At 38.7% G+C, this 25560-nt stretch overlaps 1 protein-coding gene across 1 annotated transcript in view; it reads left to right on the forward strand.

The window, feature by feature from the left end:
* Window positions 1–6920, forward strand: part of LOC126412063 (A-kinase anchor protein 17A-like) — a 135572-nt gene extending 128652 nt beyond the window's left edge. The window contains exon 6 of the mRNA XM_050081446.1: window positions 6226–6920. Coding sequence (XP_049937403.1) covers window positions 6226–6773 — 548 coding nt within the window. The 3' untranslated portion in view covers window positions 6774–6920. The remainder of the gene's footprint in view (window positions 1–6225) is intronic.
* The last annotated feature ends 18640 nt before the right edge of the window (window positions 6921–25560 follow it).

Below are 25560 nucleotides of genomic sequence, written 5' to 3' on the forward strand. Positions count from 1 at the left end.
ATTGCAGCCTCACTTGATTCAGCATTTACATCCAGATTTGAACTTTCATTTTCTGCTACTACATTTGTACTTTGAATTCTGTTACTGGTTTCTAATTCATTAATGATGTCTGTGGCAACACCATCCTGATCAATACTGTCCTCTCTGTTAATTGTGTCACTATTTTCAGTTTGACTAGCTATTGTTATTTATATCTATACTGTGCATGCACATTATTATCAGCTTAATTGTTCATTGTTTATATTCCTTTCCCTATCCAATGTTGCTTGAAAAATCAAGGCACTGTTGAAAATGCCAACTTCACTCACAATATGTTGACACTAGACATCATACTCTGGATTCGAAGATTGTTCATATTCAACATCCTTGTCACTGATTTCCATATATAACATGTCTGGACTGTTATATTATGATGATTTCTTGTTCAGATTTCTCTGTGAATTTAATAATTATCTGACTGGTAGAGCTGATCCTTTAGGGGAACTACTGATGAACGAATCGATTGAGAACAATGATTGTGAAGAGATCATGAACTCTATGTTTTATTACAGATTCTCTAGAATTATGAACACTTTTAATTACACATGGCTAAGTCACATTCAACATGCCACCATATGTTACCAATTGCACTCACACAGAAACTTTCAGTAACCAACCACTGTACGAGTAAGCATTTGAAGAAATCATTAGCAAAACAGCCTAACAGTGCCGGCTAGTGCACTGCCTCAACTCCACTCTCAAACTGTTATCCTGCAACTACTGTACTGTGCTTGTGTCAAGTGACAGCAATTACTCTCCCCTGAAAAACATTGTTAGCTATCACAGACTGTTTCATACCTCTGACCTCAGCCAAACCAGAGGTAGCCGTAATACACACTTATTATTGTGTGGCGGATCTATAACTTTGCCATGTAAACTAATAACTGATGTTAAATATATTTCTGTGTGATGGTACCATACCTTCACATGTTCTTAAGATGAAGTTCTCAGAAAACTTTGAAACTTTTTTTCAGTATCATTGTCTGTCTGTTCAAAGATACCATACTTACGCACAGAATAGCAAAAACCAGTTTTTAGTCATTTTTGCACCATGGGTTGCAATTATCTAAATAACTAAGCATAGAAAATTACTCAGATTTTAACTGTACATTCTCTAGACATTTCTCTAGAAACGTTTTTCCATTTATAAAATTCTTTATCCATTATCAAGATTCGCTCAAAAAACCATGATTTTTGGATACAAAAGTACCAGTTGTGGGGGTGACCACTTCTGTAACTTCTGTTCATGCCAAATCGTCAAAATAGGTTCAGAGTTACCATACTTTTGTACATAAACTATGTAGTAATACCAGGTATGAGGCATAAATGTAGTTTTAACTGACATAGTGGACACATGGCAAGGGTTCTGAAGCCATTGCAAGGGTTCTGAGGTCACCAAACTATGTTTTAATTGCCATTTTTTCACCAATAAAAATTTATAGTGTGCTGACTCTTTATAAGGGGCTCTACACCTGTATACAGGCTGTCTTAACCAGGAAACATTTACTGGTGCCACCTGGTAGCGTAAAAATTATTTTGTCACACAAAATCCATTGTTCTTGGAAACTGAACACAACATTTTTTTGGTATACTGTCAGTGTAGTCTAAAATGTTGCCCAGTAAAGTGAGCTTTCATTGAATGGAAGATGATTTGTTTTAACATTATATTAGAAGTACTTATTTATTGTTTTTATGTTGTTTGTATGTAAATGTGTCGAAGTATAAGCAAACTGTCAAAACGTTATTGCTGTACAGAATTAATTTTATATAAGCAGCACATCCTACCCTAACAGGGAAAAGAAGGGAAACATCTGAAAAAAGCTCCTTTCAGAGCACAAAAAAACCGAATATGTTCCTCTTTAAAAGACTTCAACAGAAAAGTGGGAAACCAGCTGCCTGAATCCTGATCTATCTTCCTTACCAAAAATTTTGGCATGTGAACATATTCATGCTTTTTGTGCTGAAAGAGACCAGCAGAGAGTCATTGACTGTGAAAGACAGAAGAGACAGTGCCAGTAGGAGGGAAAGCAAGGGGAGACAGTTACGGTGTGAGGGAGATAGTGGCAGAGAAATGGAAAGGTGAATTAAGAGAATAGCTGTGAGAGCCAAAGAGAGAATAGGTGGTGGTAATTGGTGAGACACAGTGGCAGTGGAGATTTTCGGGTGTTCAGCTGGATCATACTGTCATCTGCACACAATATTTCTATGGTTCAGCTGGCCACCATCATCAGGTGAGAAAAGCTAAGCTGCTCTTGCCGATAACTGATTCAAACTGTGAACAACGAAACCTTTATATGCAGCGAAAATACAAAAGCGCATGCGCTGAGGTAACATGCAAGCACTCGCGCATTTATGCTGCCCCCTGATGCAAGAAGAGTTGCAGTGCCTCCAGTAGTGAATACTACTGAAAAGCAATATATCGTTAAAAATTGAAGCCCACTTGTTTTTTGAGGTATGCTGACGATATGTTTCTTGTTTGGCCAGATGCAATAGATTTTTCGTACTTGTTATTGCACCAGTTTGTCGTCATTCTAAAATCAGATTCACAATGGAGATTGAAAAGAAGAGAGATTTACCCTTTTCGGTTATAAAAAAAGATGACGGTGTTCTTGGACACAGAGTTTATAGGAAACCGACATATACTGATAGGTATTTACATGCTACCACCAGTCATCCACTGTTTCAATGTACAGGGGTCATAAGGACCTTGGTCAAAAGAGCGTATGCTATCTTAGATGCTGAGAATTTACCGCAAGAGTTGCAACATCTTAAGGGTGTTTTTAATCATAAGGGCTATATAAATAGACAGATGTGACGTGCATTTGAGTTTGGACCATTACCTAAACGAGCTGAAGACACTTTTAGTATTTTGGCTTTCCTTCCATATGCTGGGAACATGTCTGCCAAGATAGGTAGGGTTTTGAAGAAACATGAAATCAGATGTTTATTCCATCTGCCAGCTAAGAGTATAGCACTTCTTGGCTCTGTGAAGGACAATTTAGGTTTGAGGAAGCCTGGTGTTTACAAAATACCATGTGAATGCGGTAAAATAAACAGTGAACAAAATATTCATACCGTCAATGACAGATGTGTTGAACATCGTAGCCATACACAATTATTACAACTTGACAAATGTGCGATGGCTGGTCAGTGGCTTACAGAGGGCCATAAGATGCTGTACAATGAGACACAAGTGGCTGCAAACACCTCACATTACAGGAATTGTGTTTTAAAAGAATCTGTCAAAATCAGACTAACAGATAATATCATTAACTATGATAATGGATACCTGCTAAGTAAAACTTGGAATCTTGTTTTATCAGATGTGAAGAAACAACGGCATCTGTATTGGCCAGCTATGAGTATTGATTTCTAACAATATATTGTGTTTCAACAGTATTCACCACTGGATGCGCTGCAACTCTTCTTGCGCCAGTGGGCTTCAGCAATGTTTAAGCACTTGCACATTACCTAAGCTTTCATGTTTTCGCTGCTTGCAGAGGTTCCACCATTCACAGTTTGAATCCGTTATCAGCGAGACTGTCTTAGCTTTTCTCACCTGATTATGGGGGCCATACGGACCAAAGAAAAATTGTGAGCAGATGAGTTTTTATCCAGCTGAAGACCCAACAAGAGATAGATCTGTTAACATGCCAAGAAAGTCTACATAGAGGTGAATGGAGTCGATACATAGGCTTGGAGAGTCTGGGCCCCTCCAAACCAGTGAACTGTAACACAAAGAAATTTGCCCAATTTCTACCATCAACTATATACACATGTTACTGTTTTCCAGTCTAGGGGTCAAAACCTTGAGCAATCCATTCCCAAGGATACGTGTGGAGAGAAGGCAGTGGCAGTTGAATAGAAAGACCTCAGGCGGTAAACAACAGAGAAATAGATAGTGGGAATGGGAGAGGAAAAGAATGGGACAAAGACAATAACATTGGGGCAGACAGCCAGTGAATGTGGCAGAGGTGGGGTCAGTGGTAGGGAGCAATGAGAGAAAGGGATTAAGACAGTGCCAGTGGGAGGGACAAACAGGAGAAAGTGCAAGTGGGAGAAAAAAGAGACAGTGGGAGAGAGACATAAGGGTAATTCCATGCAAAATCAGTGCAGAAAACTAACATTTTCAGCATCACCATCTCAGATTTCTTTAAATGATTCAGATAGGAGATAGAAAACTACCAGTTTGCAGAGATATGTGATAGTTGCGAAGAAAGTTAAAAGTCTGCAGAATTGGAAATAATGTGAAATTTACATGGGTCTGTCTCAACATAATTGACTATAATTCTGGTTCCAATCCAGGTACAACTATGAAACTGATATAATTGAAAAGCTAATGAGTAGAGCTTTAGATTGACGTGGGAGATAGTGGGTTTTCAAACATTTTCACATTCAAGGTCATTGAGCTTAAGCTTTGACCGTAAATATCTCGGAACACCCCACCCTAGATTTTTTGAAAAAATATTTTGTGTATTTCCATTATGCTACTGTAAACATGGTAGATATCAAGATGGCACACTGAAGACATTGTACCAAAAATTTATTGTCGCAGCATCAGCACACTATCAAATGGTTCAAATGACTCTAAGCACTATGAAGCTTAACATCTGAGGTCATCAGTTCCCTAGACTTAGAACTACTTAAACCTAACTAATCTAAGGACATCACACATCCAAGCCCAAGGCAGGATTCGAACCTGCAACCGTAGCAGCAGCACAGTTCCAGACTGAAGCACCTAGAATCACTCGGACACAGCGGCCGGCGGCACACTATCAGAATGCTGAAGGTAGCATATAAGTATGAAACACAAATTATTAAAAAATACAATTCATAAGTAATTTTGAACAAAAATTATTGTCATGGTATTATGAACCATTTACAGTGTAGCTTCAATGAAAAGGCAATAAAAATGGTTACATCTCATTTCACAAGTCTCCAATTGAATTGTTAATATTTACCAGATCTGATGCAGAGGCAGTTGGCTTCACTGGATCCACTTTTGTGAGAATGTCATAACTTTTGATAATACAAGTGTCTGGTGTGGCAGACCTGTATCTTTCTTCACAATTGTCCTGTACCTCTACAAATTGATTGTTTTCCATCACCCATGTGTATCATTTAATGCACCAAATTTGAAAGAAATCTGAGTGGGTTAAGTTGAATGTGACATTGAACAGACATGGAATTGCCCATATGAAGACAGTGGTAGTGAGAGGTAGATGCTGAGTATGAAGGCTTCATGCAAAGAGAGACTAGAAAAAAGGATTTAGAATGTTCTGTGGTAAAAGAGCATGAATATGTTACAATTTTTGGTGAGGAAGGCAGGATGTGGAATAAGGCACCTGGCTCCCCCTTTCCTGTCAGTCTTTTTTTGGAGAAGTATACTCACTATTTTTGTGCTCCAACAGAACTGCTTTTCAGTTGGTTACATTATACTTGGATCTGAATAAGTTTAATTCATTTTCCAGCTTTTGATTTATGTTCCTTTCATATCTGACCCTTGTACAGTATTTTAAAAGAAAGTGAGTCGTGATAACACCATACTATTCTTGGAAATTCCCTGATATCAGAGTTCGTCTGTATTATGGGTTAAGAGTCCTCATAATTCAGAAGTGTCCAGTTGCATGCAAATTTGAAGCAATCAGTTTGAATTACTGGATTTGACATGTTTTCAATGGAAAATTGGCAGAGGGGGCCTCTGATTTTGGTGATCAGGAGGTTCCCGTGTTACAACCAATAGTGCATTGTTTGCTCCCACATAGACTATGGGCAATTCGTATTGACATTTGTTAATTTTGTTAATACATCTACCTGTTGCAGAACTGTGTTGATTACTTCCATAATCAATGTCTCAGCTTACCGTCAACTGAATAAGTGTTAAACTACTGACATTCAAACCCCCTCCAAAAGCCATAATAGTGCTGGTGATGTTGATAACAGACATATTTCTAAGCAGCATGTCTTGTGTATGCTTGTGCTTGATGAGGAGCCCTGATATTTGATAGGTTCCTCCATAGAGAAGTCATACTGGCTTCCTGTCAGTCTTATTACTTTTTGTTGGTCAAATTTTTACATGTGCATTATAAATATTTTCAGACTGCAGTTACGATCATAAAGAGTTTACATATAGTGATTAGAAAAGTTCTGCATATTTTATTGTGCAAAACTGCTTTTTTGTTGTAGATAAGAAGAAGCATAAGCGACATAAACACAAGTCCAAGACAAAGCACCGCAGATTCCACAGGCAAATGGAGCATCGGCCTTATTTCAAACGTGTGGACAATTACATTTATACTGGCTGCAACAACTACTTCTATCACAGTCCTACATTCCAATGTGTACCAGGTGGTTATACTACCCATGATTTCTTTTCACCACATTGGAATCCAGAGTTTCATGGTAGGCATTTTAGTCACCACACACAGACTTCACATTGTGGTGACATCAACGATGGCTATTGCAGATACTTCAAGAAATCATCCAAAGCTAGAGCTAAATCTGCTGAGGAAAGTGGAGATCCTAACAATTCACTGAGCTCTCATTCAAGAAAGAGAAAGAGATCAGGGTCTAGAGAAGAATGTTCACGTGACAGTACCAGTCTCTGTAACCACCCATCATCAGTCTCAAGTAATTTATCATCTCATAAGCATGAAGAGAGTGACGAAAAATCTCACAACCATCACAAAAATTTAGAAGTACAAACAAAACACAAGAAGAAAAGCAAAAGATGACAATTTATTGAATAAAGATGTTTCTTACATTCTTTGATTGAATGTCTATGTGTTAATATTTTTATGATCTTGTAGCAAACAAGATAATATTGTATATTGTACCCTCGTTCTTTCTGTATAAAGACTAGTAAAAATAAATGAAGTTAATGTCCCGCAATACTCTTATTATTCTTTATGTCATAGATATGATGACCTATTTTTTGCTATATTTTGCAGCTTGGCAGATAAACCAGAACCATAAAAAATTTATGTTGAGTCTATCTGAATTAATAATATTTTGTTTAAAAGGTTCCTTTGTAAGCATGTGAAAAAGGAGATACACAAGAAACAAATAAGTAAATCAAAGTCAGGTCATTATTACAAGAGTCACATTCAAGGCAATGCTGGTGAAGGGTGGGTTGCAAACAAGTATTTGCTTTTGTACACTGCTTTGATGTGGAAGTTTTACTTTCTACACTAATATATTACATCTACATCGATACTCGGCAATCCATTTCATGGTGCATGGCAGAGAGTACCCTTTCCATTTCCTTTCTTGTTACACTTGTAAATAGAATGAGGGAAAAACAACTGTGTGTATGCCTCTGTATGAGCCCTAATTTCTCATATCTTGTGCACAATGTATGTTGGAGGCAACGGAATCATTCTGCAGTCAGCTTCAAATGCCAGTTCTCTAAATTTTTTCAATAGTGTTCCTTGAAAAGAATGTCACCTTCTCTCCAGGGATTCCCATTTGTGTTCCTGAAGCATCTCTGTGACACTTTCATGCTGTCTGAATGCACCAGTAACAAATCTAGCAGCCCACCTCTGAATTGGATCAATGTCATCCCTCAATATGAGCTGGCAGCCCGCCTCTGAATTGGATCAATGTTGTCCCTCAATACAAGCTGGCACAAATCCCAAACACTTAACCAGCACTTGGGAACAGGTCACGATAGTGTCCTATAGGCAGTCTCCTTTACAGATGACCCGTTCTTTCAGAGTTCTCCCAATAAACAGAAGTCATTCATTCACTTTTCCTACTAGAGTTCTCACATGCTCCTTCCATTTCATATCATTTTGCAACATTACACTCAGGGATTTAAATGATGTGACTGTGTCAAGCAGTACACTACTAATACTGTATCTGAACATTACAGGTTTGGTTTACCTACCCATTCGTATTAATTTATTTTTCCACATTTAAAGGTAGCCGCCATTCATCACACCAATTAGAAATATTGTCTAAGTCATCCTATATCCTTCTACATTCACTCAATGACGACATTTTGCCATACACCACAGCATCAGCAGCAAACAACCGCAGATTGCTGTCCACCCTGTCCACCAACTCATGTATGTATGTCGAGAATAACAGTGGTCCTATCGTACATCCCTGGGACACTCCTGACAATACCCATGCCTCTGGTGAACAGTGGGTTCTATAACTTAAGAAGTCTTCGAGTCACTCACATATCTGTGAACCTATTACATATGCTCATACCTTCTTTAACAACCTGGAATGGGGCACTGTGTCAAATGCTTTCCGGAAATCTAGAAATATGGAATCTGCATGTCGCCCTTCATCCATAGTTCGCAGTATATCATGTGAGAAAAGGGCAGGCTGATTTTTGCATGTGCAATGCTTTCTAAAACCATCCTGACTTGTATACATAAGCTTCTTGGTCTCAAGAAAATTTATTGTATTCAAATGGAGAATATATGCAAGGATTCTGCAGCAAATTGATATTAGAGATATTGGTCTGTAATTTTGCGGGTCTGTTCTTTTGCCCTTCTTAAACACACAAGTCAGCTGCGCTTTCTTTGCAGTCAGTTGGGGCTTTGCACTGAACAAGAGATTCATGATAAATTCAAGCTAAGTAAGGGGCCAATGACATAGAGTACTCTTTGAAAAACCGAATTGGGATTCCATCCAGGCCTGGTGACTTATTTGTTTCCAACTCTTTCAGTTGCTTCTCTGCACCAGGGATGCTTATTACTATGCTGTCCATATGGGAGTCTGTTCATTGGTCAAATGATCTGTTTGATGCTCAAACAACAGTATGGTTGCATGATTCTCCTGTGTGAACAATTTCTTGAACATGAAGTTTAAAACTTCTTCATTGTGCTACCTTAAATTGCCACACCAGACTGGTCAACAATTGACTGGATGGTAGCCTTAGACCCACTTAGCGATTTTACATAGGACCAGAATTTTCTCAGGTTCTCTACCAGATCTTTTGCTATTGTATAATGATGTTAATAGCTGTATGCTTTATGCATAGATCTTTCCACGAACACATGAATCTGTACTAGCCTTTGCTTATCATTTGTGCATTCCCTTTTGAATTGAGAGTGCAACAGCCTCTGGTTCCTCAGCAGTTTCTGAATCTCATTATTAAACCATAACTTGTCTTTTCCATCCTTAATCCACTCACTAGGCACATAATTCTCTAGACTGTGATTTACAGTCTGCTTAAACTCTGCCCATAATTCCTCTAGGTACATCTTACAGAAACTAAATGATGTCAGTTCACTGTCAAAATGAGATGCTAACAACTGCTTATCTGCTCTTTCTAGCAGAAATACCATCCTAGCCTTCTTGAGTAATTTATTAACTTTCATGACCATAGTTGCTATAGTGGCATCGTGATCACTAACCCCATTTCTATCCTAATGCTGTCCATAAGATCTAGCATATTTGTTGCTACAAGGTTTAAGATATTTCCATTGTGTGTGGGCTGTCAAAGTAGCTGCTCAAGTTCAGAAAACGTGTCCAAAAGTACTGTGCATGATAGTCTGTCTGTGCCCCCAGACAACCCAGTGTCTACTCGGTAGTAACACTATGTGTTGCTGCATAGTTGCTATTGTTTGCGTTAATCTCATTACTGGTTTCTCAGTAAAGGTACTCAGCTTTGAAGGTTCAGCATTCACAGTGTAGAATGCACGCAGAATAAATTTTGTTGCATTAGTGGAAAAGAACAGTGGACAATAGTAATGGCAGGGGTTCCATTGCAAAGACCATTGCATGGTACGTGAGTTGCTGTTCAGTAGTTGAGGCCTATGCACAATGTCGTTGGTGTAGGCGGAATCAACAATTTTTTTCTGTTTTACCATTAATTTATCATGCTTACAAAGTTTGTAGGTGACAGTTTGTATATATATCTGCATATTAAGGCTGAGTGATGGATAAAGTATTTATCTCCCCCCCCCCCCCACCCCCCTCCCCCAAGTATTATATTTATGAATGTTACTGTGGTTTTTGAACTATGATTGATTATTGACAGCAAACTCCATAAGGAAAGAACTGTAGTGTGAGATTCTCACTATTTCCAACTTTACAAAGAGCTGTCGACAAGAATTTTTAGAATGGATACAACATATTATCCTTATTTCAAACTTCTGTGGAACACACACTTTTCTCCTCGGTGATGACTGGCTCTGTAATGTGATGCCATAAGACATTTATGGGCGAAAATAGGAAAAGTTAATCAACTCCTTGACATTTTCATTTTCAAACTCTGATATTGGACATTTAAGCTGATCTGTAACATGTGACTTTCAGTGCAGGTTTTATCAGTATAAAGACCTGGGAACTTATTGATATACCCTCATGAATTATTTATAATAGTGTGGTCAGACCTTTTGCGGTACTGAATTACAAATTACACGTCATGTTTTACATGTGTTCAGTGACAGTCCATTTGAAGAGAAGCAGCTCTCAATTTTCAAGAACATTTCATTTACATTTTAAGTGTTGAAATTTCTGAATTAGGTTTGTTAACCCTTTGTTGTCTATTGTACTTCTGAGTACCACTACTTTTGGTTTTTGTTTATTCTGATTGCACATGTTTATCAAATCCTGGGCTGATGACATGTTTAAGTAAATGTTTATCTTAAGCTAGAAACATTTCATCACCTTCTAGACCTTGTTTGCTGTTCAAAAATTATGTTTGTATAATCTTTGGTACCAGTTGAAGATCTGCTTTGGAGAGACCATATTTGTTGTGTATATTGTTTCACAACTGTTAGCAATGTGTGTGTACTGGTCTAGGTATCATGAAGATTAGCTCCTATTTTCATCTTGTGTGCCTCTTTTGTTAAATTTGTTGTGTTTCTTTACAAAATAAACGGAAAACTCTGTGGTACTGTAGAGTTCCATACGGCAGTGGGTGCACTTTTCGATTACTGCTACAAAGAGGCTACACAATAGTAGTTTGTTGATTTTTTGTGCTTTTTGTTGCATTTTGCTAGTTTTGTTGATCTAGTTACACAAAGGCCAGGCTCCTTTTAGAATTAGCACGAGTCTCATTGTTGTGAATGTTGTTTTACAGAAAAGTACCACTTTTTTTGTGTCGACTACTAACAGATGACAAAATTGTTGCAGCCGTTCTTGAAGATTTGCCAGAGCAAATGATGTTACAGAAGTACAGGATGATTAAGGTGTTTATACTGAAGCAAGTGATTGTAGTAATGCTACAGTTGTAGAGTTAAATGCAAATTTTGAAAAGCTTCAGATTTTGATGCGATTTGTGAAAGAGATTTGATAGAATGTGCCAATGGAACTAGAAACCAGTTTACACGGAACTATAGAGAAACAGAAAAAACAAAAGTTAAATGCTTGATTGCTTGGAAACCCTCACAAAAGTAGAAAGGTGCTGTAGATCTAAATTGACAGAAGGTGGGGGCAGTGGAGATGACTCAATCACTTTTCAGAGGGAGAACTTCAGTGAAACAATACAACCCATCGAAATCTGTAAAGTGTGGTTACAAAGACAAGAAAGGCTATAGTCTTGCCTGTGACATTTATCAAGGGATAAATGAATCTCTGGATAGGGAATTTGAAAAATATGCTTTGGGAGAAGGGATGGTTTTAGGTATATCTAAGAAGTTTAGAGGCAAAAACAGGAGACTGGACTCTGTCAAGCTTTTTACTTACAGCTACCCTGTGTCAAGGCTAAAAATAGAGAAAACTATAGCTTGTGGCCTAATGAGGACAAAAATAGGAAAGGTTTCCCATCAGGCCTTTCACCTTGTAAGGGGAGGGGGGGGGGGGGCAGCAGAAAGAGCTGACGTTGATTATACTATGTCTGAAATTGGGGTGTTTTTGTGGAAAGACAAGAAAACTTTATGTCTGGTTTCCAATTATCATGGAACAGAAGCAATGTTTGTGTCCAGGAAGCAAAGGCATGGCACTAAAATCAACATTCAGTGCTCTTCTGTGATCAAGGACTAATATTGTAATAGGAGATGTGTAAACCATGCTGACAGACTTAGAACTGCTTATGGGTTGGGAAGAAGATCCAAAAAGTATTTGTGAATGTTTATGAACTATACAGTGAGTTGTATAGAAAGATTCCAGTTCTGAAACTTTGGAGAAATGTTGCTCAGAGACTGATGGAAAATACAGGTGCAAAGCACATCAGTCCTGTCCCAGAGATACTGGGCCGGTTTCACAGAAAGCAACAAAAGGAAGAAATTAGTCCCAAGGGATGTGAGATTGGGAAATAAAGGTATTCATTTGGCCACTTTCGCAGCAGACAGGAGAAGATGTGAGGTATGTAGTACAGTTCAGTTTTAGAAATGGTTTAACAACTGAAAATGCTATATTCTCTTTTCTCTGTGAAGTAATAGGTAGATTAAACACAAGGTTTAAAATGATAGGCTTCATTTTTAATAGAAATCAGGTGTTTGATTGTGTTGATCACAAAATACTGCTCCAGAAGTTGGACCATTCACCTCTTACTTTAATAACAGACAGCAGACGATTATTCTCCACAGTGTTGAGAATGGCTACGATGGGGGGTCTGAGTGGGGCACGGTTAAATGGTGGGTGCTCCTGTTCCTTATTTATATAAATGATATGCCCTCTAGTATTACAGGTGGTTCTAAAATGTTTTTGTTTGCTGATGACACTAACTTGGTATTAAAGGACATTCTGTACAATGTTGCCACTATTTCAAGTAATGCAGTTTGAGACATAAGTTCATGGCTTGTAGAAAATAAACGAATGCTAAATCATAGTAAGACTCAGTTTTTACAGCTTCTAACATACAATTCAACAAAACCCAATGATTTAATTTCACATAATGGGCATATGATTAGTAAAACTGAACAGTTCAAATTTCTAGGTGTTCATAAAAATATTAAACTGTCATGGAATGTTCACGTTCAGGATCTAGTTCAAAGACTTAATGCTGCTGCCATTTCTGCTATTTAAATGGTATCTGAAGTCTACTTTGCTTATTTTCACTTGCTTATGACGTACAGTATTTTATTTTGGGGTAACCCTTCCCATTCTCAAAGGGGATTTTTGGCTCAGAAACGAGCAGTAAGTGGTGTAAGTTCTTGAAACTGTTTTCAATCCCTGTTCATTATGTGCAGTTTTGCCTTCTTTTATTTCTTTGTTGATTGCCTCAGTGTCGACATACTGCGTTGCTATACTGGCTGAAAAATGGGTTGTGGAAGAGCAACTACTGTCTACTGTAAATGATGTAGCCAACAGATGCACAGTTGCATTTCACAGTCTTTTACTTTCACTGTTCACACTCCCCCCTCCTCCCATAATACACAGTTATATATATGGCCAGTGCACTATTATTTAAACTTTCCATAAGCCTCATTAATAGTTTGCAGGCAAACCTCCACATACTGCTACAATAGTTCACTGTTGAACATCTACAAGCAGTAAAAACCTAACCACAAAGTTCACTGTTCTTGAGGAATAGAAAGATACGTATGGAGTAGACACTGTCATTGTTTCAACACATGACCTAATTGTGTAACACTTATTTCACAGTTAAGTAGAAGCATTGTTGCTGTTCTAATCAACACAGGTTTCTTGTCTGAAACTTAGCTGTGGACTGACAGTCTCGGGACCAAAAATCAAGCCCTTATATGAGGATCGTCCACAAAGTAAGTTCCGTTTGGTTATACAAAACAAACATGTACAGATACAGAAAAAATATTTGTTGTACAAAAATCTACAACTGTTAAACTACAGGGTATTTATAAATGAATATCACGGTTTTAACGCTTTATAATATTTATTGTATTAAACTTACAGTTATAAATGATATGTCAAATGAAAGTGCAAGTCAAACAGTTTTACCAAGAACCTTATAAATGTTCAATGTGAACACCATTTGTCACATGGCACACATCAAGTCTATAGCTGAGTTCTTCCCAAACACTGATAAGTGTGTCTTCAGTGATTATAGCAACAGCTACATCAATCCGGTTTCCGAATTCAGGGAGGTCTGCTGGTAGCGGAGGCAGGTACACACGATCCTTGATGAAGCCCCAAAGGAAAAAATCACATGGCATTAGATCGGGTGAATGCAGAGGTCATGCTAAGCAAGCCCTGCCACTGGGCCCCTTGTGGCCTATCCAACTCTTGGGTACAGTGAAGTTCAACCAATTGTGGACTTCGCTATGCCAGTGAGGTGGCGCACCTTCGTGCTGGTAAATGAAGTTCTCTGGCTCATCATCTTCCAACTGAGGGAAGAGCCATTGCTCTAGTGTATCAAGGTAAGAAGAGCCAGTTACAGTAGGTTCACAAAAAAAGAAAGGCCCATAAACTTTCCGCTGGGATACGGCACAAAAAACAGTTACTTTAGGGGAATCTCGTTGCATTTGTACCACCTCATGAGGATTTTCTGAGCCCCAGATGTGCACATTGTGAGTGTTAACATGTCCACTAAGGTGAAAGGTTGATTGATCACTGAAGACAACATGATCCAGAAAAACTTCATCATCATGAAACAACATTTCATTTGCAAATTTGGCACGTAATCCATGGTTGCTGACTTTAGAGCCTGTAATAACTGTAAGTGGTAAGGACGTAGTTGTACGCATTTTCTTAAAACTTTCCAAAAAGTCAACACGGGAGCTTGTAATGCATGACTAGCCTCCCGGACTGATTTCTTTGGGCTACGAGTGAACAACTCTCTCTCATTCTCAACAGTCTCTTGGTCATCCTGTGCTCTTCCCTTTACAAAGGCAGCTGGTACCTTCAAACTGATGATACCATCTGTGGATGTTATTATCACGTGAAGGATCACAACTGAGCTCCAGCCGGAACACACGTTGCGCAGTAACTACAGATTTGGTCTTTGCAAACTGCAAAACTCAAAATGCTTTCTGTTCACGAGTTGCCATCTTCGCTACTACCACTGTTTAAAGGATTGCGGCGGAAACATTGTGCATGCGCACTGGTGCCAAACACAACTGTTTAAGTTGCTCTTTAATTTGACATATCATTTATAACTGTAAGTTTAATGTAATAAATGTTATAAAACATCAAAACCCTGATATTCATTTATAAACATGCTGTACTTTTCTACATAGCTTCCGAAAATTTGTAGGCACTTGTCACAGTGTGGTACAAGTTTTTGTATGCATTCTTCATGGAAGGTTGCCGCCTGTGTATTCAACCATGTGGTAACATGTTCTTTCAGTTCATCAGCAATGCTGAAGTGTTGACCACCAAGGACAGATTTTAGTTGTAAGAAGAGATGAAAGTCACTAGGATCAGTTGTGCTTCATCTTCTCTTCAATTGTTTGAACCAGTTCATCAGTAACCACAGAAAGGCGTCCAGTTTGTTCTTCATCGTGCACTTGGTCATGTCCTTCATTGAACAGTCTGAGCCATCTTCTAGCCATTGAATCACTCATAGCATTTTGTCCGTAAACCTTGCAGATTTGCTGATAAATTTCCTTTGGTTTAACTTTCTTGGCATTTAGAAAATGAATCACAGGTCTGATTTCACACGCAGTGGCATTTTCAGTTACGGCTGACATTTTAAAGAAGCCCTACAAAGCACACATTTGCAGCAGCGATCTGAAAATGGTGTACATGTCTTCCCCTTGAGTCAGAGTAACTGCTGTGCATGCTCGGAACTGCGATCATAGCGCTGCCGCGGATAGAAATAGAAATGGAACTTACTTTGTGGATGACCCTCTTATATCTTCACAATAATAGGTGGTAAAACTACACACTGTTCGAAGTTTCACTTACAGAAATTACAATTAAAACTTAACTCGTTAAATTAACTGAATACATCAAAAAATTCGTTCTTTTTAACAGTGTCTTCTCCTACAAGGGTTAAACTGAATTCTTTGTTTAAATGATGAAATTAGCAAATATCATTACACAAACAAGGCTCCTGACAAAACTGTTAATTACTTTGGAATTAATTAAGGGCTGGTTTCGCTAACATGTTTTCAAATAGAGCCAAATAGATCCTTCAAGAATGCTGTTGTTTCATCTCCTTAATGTTTATACTTAGTACAGAAGTTATATTTGTTTTATAAGTCAACAATAGAATTTAAGCTACAAAACAAGCACTGATTTCAGCCTATAATGAAAGATACTAACTAGGAATAGTCAAAATAAATTAGAAAATCAATTACATACATAAAACTAAGCACAAAATTAGATCTGGTGTTAATATTCTTTAAAACTGAGGGCCAGCCTTTCTCTTTTATGAAAATGCAGAATATATTAATGTATCTTAATGGCACTTAATTCAAAAATGAAAAAATGTATTTTAAGGAGGCAGATGGCAAAACAAGAGGGGAAGTAAAAATATCCCAGCTTGCTTCATCACATCACCCCCCTCATTGGACTGACCAGATAGATATTGCAAATAGCTAACTAGACAATTCAATGACCATAAGTGACGCTAGTAATTGGGTTTAAAATCTATGCACAAAAAAAAATCACATAAGAAATCTTATCAAAAACTACAGTACATATGTGTTTTCAAATTTTAACTTATATACACTAGCCATATGAAAATCCCCATACAGTGTATTGTACATTTGCACAGAATATCCACGAGTTATACTTTTAACAGAAATTATGCATCTTCATCATAAGTGATGACCATTTTGGGTAAACAAAGATTACAGTTTAAAACACATGCCACTTTGTAAAGTCCTGTCTTTCTAAACAAAATAAATCCTCATAGGTTGCAAAAAGTTAAATTACACTGTGCATTGCAGTTCTGTTTTTTTTGACAGAAAATTTCACTTGCTCAGTGTTTGGAATTTTTCACTAGCACTTTCACACTTTTAATGAGCTTTTACACACTTTCTCACCAAACTGTCCATGCCTTCAACAGGTCCAAGTGGCAGATAGTAAGGAAATGCACTGCTGTCAGTTGCCTTGGAGGTGGTTCTCCTCCAGTACCCTACTTTAATACAAGAAAAAAAATGTTTTAACACTAATGGCAAATGATAGTCATTACATCATAAATAAATACATTGCATAGTTCTCATAACATTACAAAAATTAGCACTAAAATTGACTATACTATGAAAGGTGTGGACTAGTAAAATTTTAAAATCAAGTGCACATTACACCACAATACATTACTCTAAGTCATAACTGTCTGAAACTGGTTAAACTTGAAAAATTTGGATCTCTTTTCCCTTTGCAAAATAGCAAAAACTCAAGATATGCAGTAGCATAAATTTACTAATCATTACGTTATGAAAAAAAAAAAAAAAAAGAAAAAAAAAGAATAGAGTCACCATCACATAACTTAATTACTATCAAATCAAAATTAAGGGGATGAAATCATTGCCCTATTTCTCCACTCAACTCTGAGCACTGCTCTCATTCAAACAGAAAATTAAATCCTCAAAAAATCACAAAATGTTTCCAAATAGTTGACCTGTCCAAATATTCACATCAATCTAGCACCACAGTTATCAGTTAATCAGCAAACTTAATGTTCTTCATTTCAGTATTAACACTTCAATCTCATAACTCCTCAGAACACAAATAGATGTTTTTCAGATAACTTATAGATCCAGTAATGTAGCATTACATGACTTGTACCTCACAAAAATATTGCTCTTTCTGTTGAGCTCTCATTCCCAGCTGCAGTGTCATGAATTGTGCAATACATACAGTACCCGCTGTTGCCTAGTTCACAAATTTAGATCTTCAATACATTTACACCACGTTCATTTGCATACATTTATCCTTCTCATTACTCAGTCATGTCTGCCAGCTCCATTATTTTACTTACATATCTTACCTAGTTAACTGTCCGCCCCCGGTAGCTGAGTGGTCAGCGCGACAGGATGTCAATCCTAAGGGCCCGTGTTCGATTCCCGGCTGGGTCAGAGATTTTCTCTGCTTAGGGACTGGGTGTTGTATTTTCCTAATCATCATCATTTCATCCCCATAAACACGCAAGTCACCAAAATGGCGTCAAATCGGAAGACTTGCACCTGTCGAATGGTCTACCCAAGGAGAGGCCCTAGTCACACGACATTTTTACCTAGTTAACTAGTGGAGTGCATTCTCCAAAAATATCCCTGCTGCAGAGACAAGCTCCCTAACCATTAAGACCCTAACATTATTCATTATTTTATTGTTTTATTATCTGATAAATAAACACCTGCTCTGCTTATGTAATGCAAAATTGACTACTTAAAAACACTCCACTGTATCAGATCCTTACGCGAAGGCAAACTTAACGCTCATTACTGGTAAGACAAAATTATCACTCAGAAAAACTATTATTTCACTGTGTTCTATCAATTTGCTTGAGATTCTAGCCTGAAGGGCGATATACATAAAAACCTTGCTTATTCTTTCTGCATACATTACACCAGGCAACTACGTTTAAAGTTGGAATTCCGTAATGTTAGAAAAGGCTGTACCATGACACACTTCTATAGGTAGACAGTTATCTCCATATACTGATTGCACTGGACACAAGCACTTCTGTTATATCACAAGTAATATTAAGATCTAGTATTCAAGGTGGTTTTTACTGCATATTGCCTCTGCTGCTGCACCCATGAGCTGATTACTTCAGATGCTAATTATCCTCCATATATGCTGACACCTTTCGTTCTCTGTTTAACATACCTCTTTGGCAGAAATTCTTTAACCATTGTACCAATATATACATAGAAATCTTTTCTAAAATAATCCTATTGTACAAAATTACATGAAAGTCAAAGATAGAAGAATGTTTCTGATTGACTTACAAACTAGTTTGACTGCCTCAAGAAACACAAAAAATGAGACAGACAGCTGGGGTAAGCATTATTGCCACGTAATGAATCTAACACAGAATGTTCAACCCCCTACTTGCTGTTAGGTCTTACTTCTGGTTCAATGCACACTCCATTCTCCTAACTAAATCAATAATACCCAACCTCAGAAACGTTTCAAACTGTTGTGGATCAATACTCAGACATCCAATTGGTGATACATAGGGTTTCAGGTCAATAATATTCTTTAACCCAAAAGTCCTGTTACTCTTTGTGTCGGCCAATTTGTAAGAGTTGTCATGGCCATGTGTACCACTCTCAAAGGACCATGATACACATGCAAAAATTTCTTAATCTCGTCATTTACTTTGTTATATATTTCTTTGGATTTGATGAGGACAAGGTCACCTACTCTGAAACTACTCGGATCACTTCTTTGTCATACCTTCTCTTCCTTTCTGCTTCTCATCATCTCTTTAGCCAATGGGATGTGATCTGTTCGTCCTGTGCTACTTCACTTACCTGAGGGAAATCCACTTCTTCTCTGATGATGTTACTGGGCCTCTCACTGAACATAAGCTCACAGGGGGCATATCCTGTTGATTCGTTCCACAAGTTGTTGACAACATTTCCAAAATGCCGAATATGACCTGCCCTAACAGTGTGTTTCTTACAGCAATAAGTCCTGCACAGCCTATTAATCTCCTTCATAATCATTTCACTCATGTTACCTTGTGGAAAATAGGCAGAAATCTTTGTATGTTTAATCTTGTGTATTGCCATACAGTGTTCAAACCTATCTGAAACAAATTGTGGACCATTGTCAGAATGCATTAAGCCTTTTGATGGCACCACTGTTGTCTCTGCTTAACCATTCTCCACAGGTTGTTAAATATTACTGTCTCCTGTATCTTAGCTACTATTTTCCTGGTCCCATAATATCCATAACTCTCATGCAAGTAGTCAATTTATCAACATGTTGATCAAGAAACCATAACTTCCAGTCCCGATCATTCAAATTTTTCCTCCTAAACAACAACCCTTTATGTATAGTATAGTACTGTTTCACCTTTGGCATGTTGTCATAATTGTAATACTGCTTAACCACCCTTAAATTTGGATCCTCATTCTGATCCCTTCTCATTTGCTTGCAAATTTTCCAAATAAGCTTCTCATCCTTCACTCCCTGCAAATAAAACAACCTTACTTATTCTTCACAGTTCTCACGACTATCAATATCCTTCTTCCCTGCTGGCATCCTAGATAATGCATCAGCCACAATATTGTCCTTTCCTTTTACATATCTTACCTCCAAATCAAATTGTTGCAAATACAAAGCCCACCCAGTTAAACTGGTGTGTTTCAGCCTGCACTTCTTAAGGTAACTCAAAGCCTTATGATGTGTATACACTATGGTCTTATGTCCAAGCGAATAGTACTCAAACTTTTGAAATCCAAAAATAATTGCCAAAGCCTCTAATTCTGAAATGTAATAGTTCTTCTCATGTGGCTGTAATGTTCAACTAGCAAAAGCAACACTTTTGTGTTTTTACCTCCATCTCAGTAGGTACTAATTGGAAAATTTCTACCCCCAAACCACAAAAACTTGTGTCAGTACTCATACAGAAAGGCAGTGAAAAATTTGGATGTGCTAACTTCTTACAATTTACTAATTCTTTTTTCAAACTCTGAAATGCCTTTTCACACTCCTCTGTCTAATTCCACTCAACATTCTTTTTCAACAAATTATCAAGGCAAGGACTGTTAAATGACTGATCTGATACAAACTTTCGGTAAAAGCCGAACATAGCTTTAAGATCCTTCTTGTTCTTTGGGGGTGGGAAATCCGCAATAGCAGGAAGCTTTTCTGGATCAGGCTGTATACCTTCCTCATTAATCCTGTGACCCAAAAATGAAATTTCCTTCATTACAAATACAGATTTACTTAATTTTAGTTTCACATCTCCTCTATACATACCCCTTAGTACTTTATTTAGAATCTTACAGTGCTTGAAACATTCTGCACTTGCTACTAGGATATCATCTACATAGACCGTTATTTCATTGGTTAATATCTTACCTAGGACCTTGTCAATTGTTGTTGTTGTTGTGGTCTTCAGTCCTGAGACTGGTTTGATGCAGCTCTCCATGCTACTCTATCCTGTGCAAGCTTCTTCATCTCCCAGTACCTACTGCAACCTACATCCTTCTGAATCTGCTTAGTGTATTCATCTCTTGGTCTCCCTCTACGATTTTTACCCTCCACGCTGCCCTCCAATGCTAAATTTGTGATCCCTTGATGCCTCAAAACATGACCTACCAACCGATCCCTTCTTCTAGTCAAGTTGTGCCACAAACTTCTCTTCTCCCCAATCCTATTCAATACCTCCTCATTAGTTACGTGATCTACCCACCTTATTTTCAGCATTCTTCTGTAGCACCACATTTCGAAAGCTTCTATTCTCTTCTTGTCCAAACTGGTTATCGTCCATGTTTCACTTCCATACATGGCTACACTCCATACAAATACTTTCAGAAACGACTTCCTGACACTTAAATGTATACTCGATGTTAACAAATTTCTCTTCTTCAGAAACGATTTCCTGGCCATTGCCAGTCTACATTTTATATCCTCTCTACTTCGACCATCATCAGTTATTTTACTCCCTAAATAGCAAAACTCCTTTACTACTTTAAGTGTCTCATTTCCTATTCTAATCCCCTCAGCATCACCCGATTTAATTTGACTACCTTGTCAATAGCTCTGATAAACACACACACACGCAGATAAGTTCAGACCAAATGGCACCACACAGTATTGGTAACACTTACCTTCATGTAAAAATGCTGTACTTGGCCTAGACTACTTGGCCAAACTAATATTCCAATAGCCACAAGTCACATCAAAAGAAGTCAGAAATTTACATCCATGGAACTTTTGCAAAATTTCATACGTGTTATCTGGTCTGTCACTCTCCCCTACTACAATTTAACTTCCTGGCATCCAGAACCAACCTGACACCACTGTTCTTCTCCTTTACAACAACAAGTGGTTTATTATATCTGCTGGTTGACCTTTCAATAATCCCCCATGAGACCATCTTTTGAATTTCTTCCCTCACTGCTTCCTTTTTTGAAAGTGGAATAATATAAGGTTTCTTGAAAAATGGATCATGTTCCTTAAACTTTAATTTGCACTCAGAATCTTTCACCAGACCTGACCTGTCTGAAAATGCCTTACAGTTGCTCAGGAGAATACCTTTTAATTCCTCCCTTTGATTTGTAATACCTTCAATATCCTCAACTGTCTTTATTATTTCCAACCTTACTCTCTCCTCCTCTTCTGCCTCAGTAACCCGCTCAGTGGTCAAAACTCTTAATGGCAAATCTAATTCAGTTTTCACACACTTGTCCATACCTCCCAAAAATGATACTTTGAACCTACTTCCATTGCACTTAAAACAAAACTTACCACTAGCAAAATCAATATTTACACACCATTTGCACAAGAAATTAGTCCTAAATATTACCTCAATGCTAAGATTTTGAATTACCAAGAAACTGCACTCCCAAAGCTGTCCTGCCAATTCCACAGTTAATAGTCCCTCTTGTTTCACACTCTTTGATAGCTTACCAGTAGCACCAATAATTTTTATTACAGAAACATGCATCACTACTATACTCTCTGTGTTCTTAAGAGATTCAAATAATGCCTGTGAAACACCATTCAAATCACTACCACTGCCCAGTACACACTTAACCTGTATACCTTGTGCACGTCCTGTTACAGGGAACCACACTTCCTTCTCACTTACCATGTGATTTTCTTCATACAACAAATCCTCATTAATCCTTTCCCTGGAAAAACTATCAACCTGCTTACCAAAATGATTTTCAGACACAGTCAAATGACAGCATGGTCCTCTTCCTTATTACCACTCTCAAACTCTAACTCTTCATTAGGCCTAATATTATCCTCCTTTATTCTTTCTTTACTTACAACATGGCCATCATTATCAATTATAAATTCAAATACCTAGTCCTCATCACTACTATCATCAATTCCACTACTGTCAGAATCAGACCCACTGTCAATTTCACTGTTCTCAAATATTTGGCTAATTACTTGATCCTTGTTTCCAGTATTAGACCACAAAGCAAAACACCTGAATTCCTTATGTTCTCTTAAAAATTTAACATCCATTTTGACACTTAGGACATCCTGAGCAACAGCAACACACACTGTTTCATCATTAATCTTTATTACAGTAACTTCCTCCTCTCTTTTTACACAATAACCACTGCTACATGCTCCGTCATCCAACATCTCACTAGAATTAGAAATCACACTTGTCTTTTTACTATCATTTACATTACTCTTACCTGTGATTACAGCACATTTATATATAAGTGGCTCTTCATCACTACCTGCTCAAGTGTGAGCCAAAACTGGAGAATTATCTAGTTTAAATGGTGTGATCCAGAATTAAAGTAATCTCCTCCATTTCTTTTACTTGAATTTCACCTACTGTTTCCGTGCCCATTCTGGCTATCCTCCACCCAACCATTCCTTGAATGTCTATTGTAATTAGTCCTGTTTATTCTGTTCACCTGATTGAGTATTGTCATCAAAATTCCTCCTGCAATCTTCCACTGAGGGCTTTACCCTTGTGGTTATCACATTATGCTGGTCGGTAATAACACACTTTAAATATCATAAATGTGTTTATTAGACACGAATTAAGAAGAACAAAGCATGGCAGTACACAAGCTGTGCACCAAGTGAGACAAAGAACAAAGAAGTTCAAAGGGTTCAGAGTCAAAGATAAGGTGCTCGGCACTAGAGACGCCACAGAGACAACCCCCCCCCCCCCCCCCCCCTCCTACCCAGCAGTGTGGAGTATGGCAGAGGGAAGCTTCATCGCTCAAAATTGTAATCCTTGTTCCAGCGCAGTGGTTGTAAGCGACAGCCGGCGCAAGAAGTAGGTGCGTTGGAAACTGCACTGCAAGAGTTCTTGCAGCCAACTGGTGCTTATGCAGAGGGGCATCGGTCGAGGGCAGGTCAGCAGCATCAGGAGGCGGGGCAGCAGTGTTGGAAGGCAGATCGAAAGTGTCAGAAGGCAGGTCGGACTGTGACCATGCCGGTTTAAGGTGACTAACAGACACGGTTTGTGGTCGTCCATGTAGACGAATTACAAACGTGTTCACACCTTGACTTAACACATGGTGAGGCCCCAAAATGTGGTGGCTGCAAGGCTGCTCGCACGGAGTCATCGTGCAGCATCACAAATTAACAAGATGCAAGGTCCTTGTGGACGAACACAGGTGGGGTGGAATGAGGATGAGGCAGGGGGATGCAGAGGCATGTGATGTGCACACGAACCCACTCAACCAGAGCCAGAAGGTCCACGGTATCGGCTGATGGTAAGTCCTCCATGAACTCTGTGGAAGGACGAGGAGGAGCTTGCCGTACAGAATCTCAGTGAGTGATGCGTTGAAGTCTTCCTTATGTGCCGAGCGGATGCCCAGCAGGACCCAAGGGAGGGCCTCAGACCGTAAGCCGCCATGGCACATAAGCGTGGCCTCGGGGGTATGGTGCCATCGTTCGACCAGGCCGTTCACCTGCGGGTGGCAGGCCTCGGTGGGGAATTTAGCAACACAGCAGAGTTTGCACAGCCGTGCAAAGAGGATGGACTTTAACTGTCATCCCTGGTCAGTTGTGAGGGAAAGAGGACAACCGAATCACGCGACCCACGTGGATATGAAAGGACGAGCAATGGTCTGGCTGTGATGTCAACAAGAGGGACTACCTCGACCCAGCGGGTTACACGATTGATAAGATGTATCTGTACCCATCGAAAGGTGGGAGGGGGCCAATGATGTCAATGTGGATGTGCCAAAGCTATCCTCTTGGAATGTCAAACTTGCCTAATGGAGGTTGCTACGCTGACGAAGTACACGCACGCGGGTCCGAGCATCACAGTCGTGCTTCACGCCAAGCCAGACAAATTGCTCAGTAACCAGCCTCGTCATGGTCCGCATTCCCAGGTGGGCCAAGCCATGCAAAGCAGTAAAGACACCGTGTCAAAGAGCGGTAGGGACCAGGGGGCGGGGAGTACCCGTAGAGATGTCGCAAAGGACCGGGGTCGTCAACCTGTGTAGGATGTGGGGTTAGACAGAGTGTGATGATACATTTTCCAAAATTAATCGCTGTATATCACCGTCTTCAGCATGAAGTTGGGTGAGTTCTTCCAAGTTCAATGGTGTGGTTAGCATGCAGATGCGGGATAGGTAGTCTGCCACAACATGCGCCAGTGCATTGTCAATGCATGTGCAAACATTACGGAAGGCGAACTACTCCCTCTTCAGAGAAATGTCGTTACACGCATTGCCAAATGCATTGAGGTTGACGGACATCATTTTGAGCATTTATTGCATTAATGTGGTATTTACAGGTAATCACGCTGTAACAGCATGCATTCTCAGAAATGATAAGTTCACAAAGGTACATGAATCACATTGGAACAACCAAAATAAAATGTTCAAATGTACCTACGTTCTGTATTTTAATTTAAAAAACCTACCTGTTACCAACTGTTCGTCTAAAATTGTGAGCCATATGTTTGTGACTATTACAGCGTCATCTATCACAAAGCAAAAAAAGTTGTCCAACTAAAACATTCATATTTCTTTACATACTACACGAATATGTAATAAAAAAAATGGGGGTTCCTATATAAAAAAACGCAGTTGATATCCGTTCGACCTATGGCAGCACCATCTAGTG

The sequence above is a fragment of the Schistocerca serialis genome, chromosome 7 (genome assembly GCF_023864345.2).
Source record: "Schistocerca serialis cubense isolate TAMUIC-IGC-003099 chromosome 7, iqSchSeri2.2, whole genome shotgun sequence".
NCBI lineage: Eukaryota > Metazoa > Arthropoda > Insecta > Orthoptera > Acrididae > Schistocerca > Schistocerca serialis.